Below are 1,604 nucleotides of genomic sequence, written 5' to 3'. Positions count from 1 at the left end.
AAAGCATTTCTGAAATAGTAATGAAATTAGTGGGTGTGGTTAAGCAAATTGCAATGCAGACACACCTTGGTTTAGGAGAATTCTTTTTCATGTTATAAATACTAAGGCAAAGAAATTAAAAAATAACTTGTTTAAAGTACATCTGGCTTAAGTGATAACACCAGGAATACAATCCCTTTGCGAACCAAGGAGTGTCTTCTCAAGGTACCCTTTCACAACGATGGATGACCAAGACCATCATTGGTGTCCACTCTAATTCTACTACTATCACTAATAGAGCATAACATTAACAGACAGTAATAAATGAAAGAAATCTGAATGAATGTGCAACGATTAACTTAAGTGTTTACATGCAAATCATAAATGTTGATGTGCCAACTGCATGCCACATATAGGTCTCATCATTCAATAAGATTTCTATTGATATTGTGTCATTCATAAAGCACTGCCAATTACAGACAAGTAAATCTCAAACATCTATGGAACAAATGACTGAATAAAACCAAAAATCATCAACCAATTAATTAATCTATGGTTTTAGTAAATATGAAAATGCAATTTCAAAAGTATAAGACGGTGAGACCATAACCAGGGAATATCCATTCTCAACTAACCATCTTTCTTTCTCATATTCACTCGGATTTTGCAGAGATGCCTCTTATATCAACATGTTTTATTTACAAGGTATGTATACCTCTTTCTTAATGGGGAGAGTGCACATATCATATCATATCAAGAAGAAGGTATATCATGCTTTTGCAGTGAGATATGAATTAGTTGGAAATATCTATGATGCACTATACCAATGAGAGTTGATCATTCGCATTTCAGGAGAACAAAAATCCCATAGTCTTCAAACCTCATTACAGGATCCATTCAAATATTAGTGCCTCTACCATGAAATGCACCAGGCGGACCTTTTTAGCTCAGACTAACACCTAGGGGAAGCGTGTTAAAAGATGCATGAACACAGAGTCAAACTACCTGATGGATGACGGGGCAAAAGCGGAGTCCTCTCGCTTGGCAAGGTGGACATTGCCACATCTAAAGTGAACATTAAAAAGGTGATATTTACACAGCCTAAACTATTACATGAAACCATATGTTCCTAGGCTGCTTATACTGAACGAGCACACTAGATAGAAGCTTCATAGAACCCAGACTGATCAGCAAATGTAAATACTTTAATTAAGGTCTAATGATGAAATTATCATAACCCATTAATATTCAGCATTCATAAAGAGATTTAAAAATTACTTGTACAGTATAAACACATTAATATCAGAAAAAAAAAACTATCTTCAAATATACTTGCAACTTTTTAAGTTTAATCACTACAATACAAATACTATAAGTAATAAATATATTGTAAGTCCAACAACACTATTACTAATATCATGCACTTAATACTGAAACTTCTTTCCTTTCTTACAACATATATAAAATAATTTCGGAACATCATTCTAATAAGAATGAAACTGCTCTCTATTAATCGTCTGATTTTAAGAAGCTCTGAAATTATTTCCTACAATTAGAGCTTAATTTGCATAAGCTACTTCTGAAAGAGAAAAAGTAGAAATTCAGTTAGAGCAACAAGAAAGAAA

At 33.0% G+C, this 1,604-nt stretch overlaps 1 protein-coding gene across 2 annotated transcripts in view; it reads right to left on the bottom strand.

Moving 5' to 3' along the window:
• Positions 1-1,604, bottom strand: part of LOC119586531 (solute carrier family 15 member 4-like) — a gene marked incomplete at both ends in the record, with an annotated part of 12,243 nt that overhangs the window by 8,631 nt on the left and 2,008 nt on the right. The window contains 1 exon segment of one of the 2 annotated variants that reach the window (XM_037935284.1): positions 985-1,044. Coding sequence (XP_037791212.1) covers positions 985-1,036 — 52 coding nt within the window. 2 annotated transcript variants of the gene reach the window in all.

The sequence above is a fragment of the Penaeus monodon genome, chromosome 21, assembly GCF_015228065.2.
Source record: "Penaeus monodon isolate SGIC_2016 chromosome 21, NSTDA_Pmon_1, whole genome shotgun sequence".
Lineage (NCBI taxonomy): Eukaryota > Metazoa > Arthropoda > Malacostraca > Decapoda > Penaeidae > Penaeus > Penaeus monodon.
The sequence above is the reverse complement of the archived record's forward strand: the minus strand, read 5'-3'. Positions and strand labels throughout refer to the sequence as shown.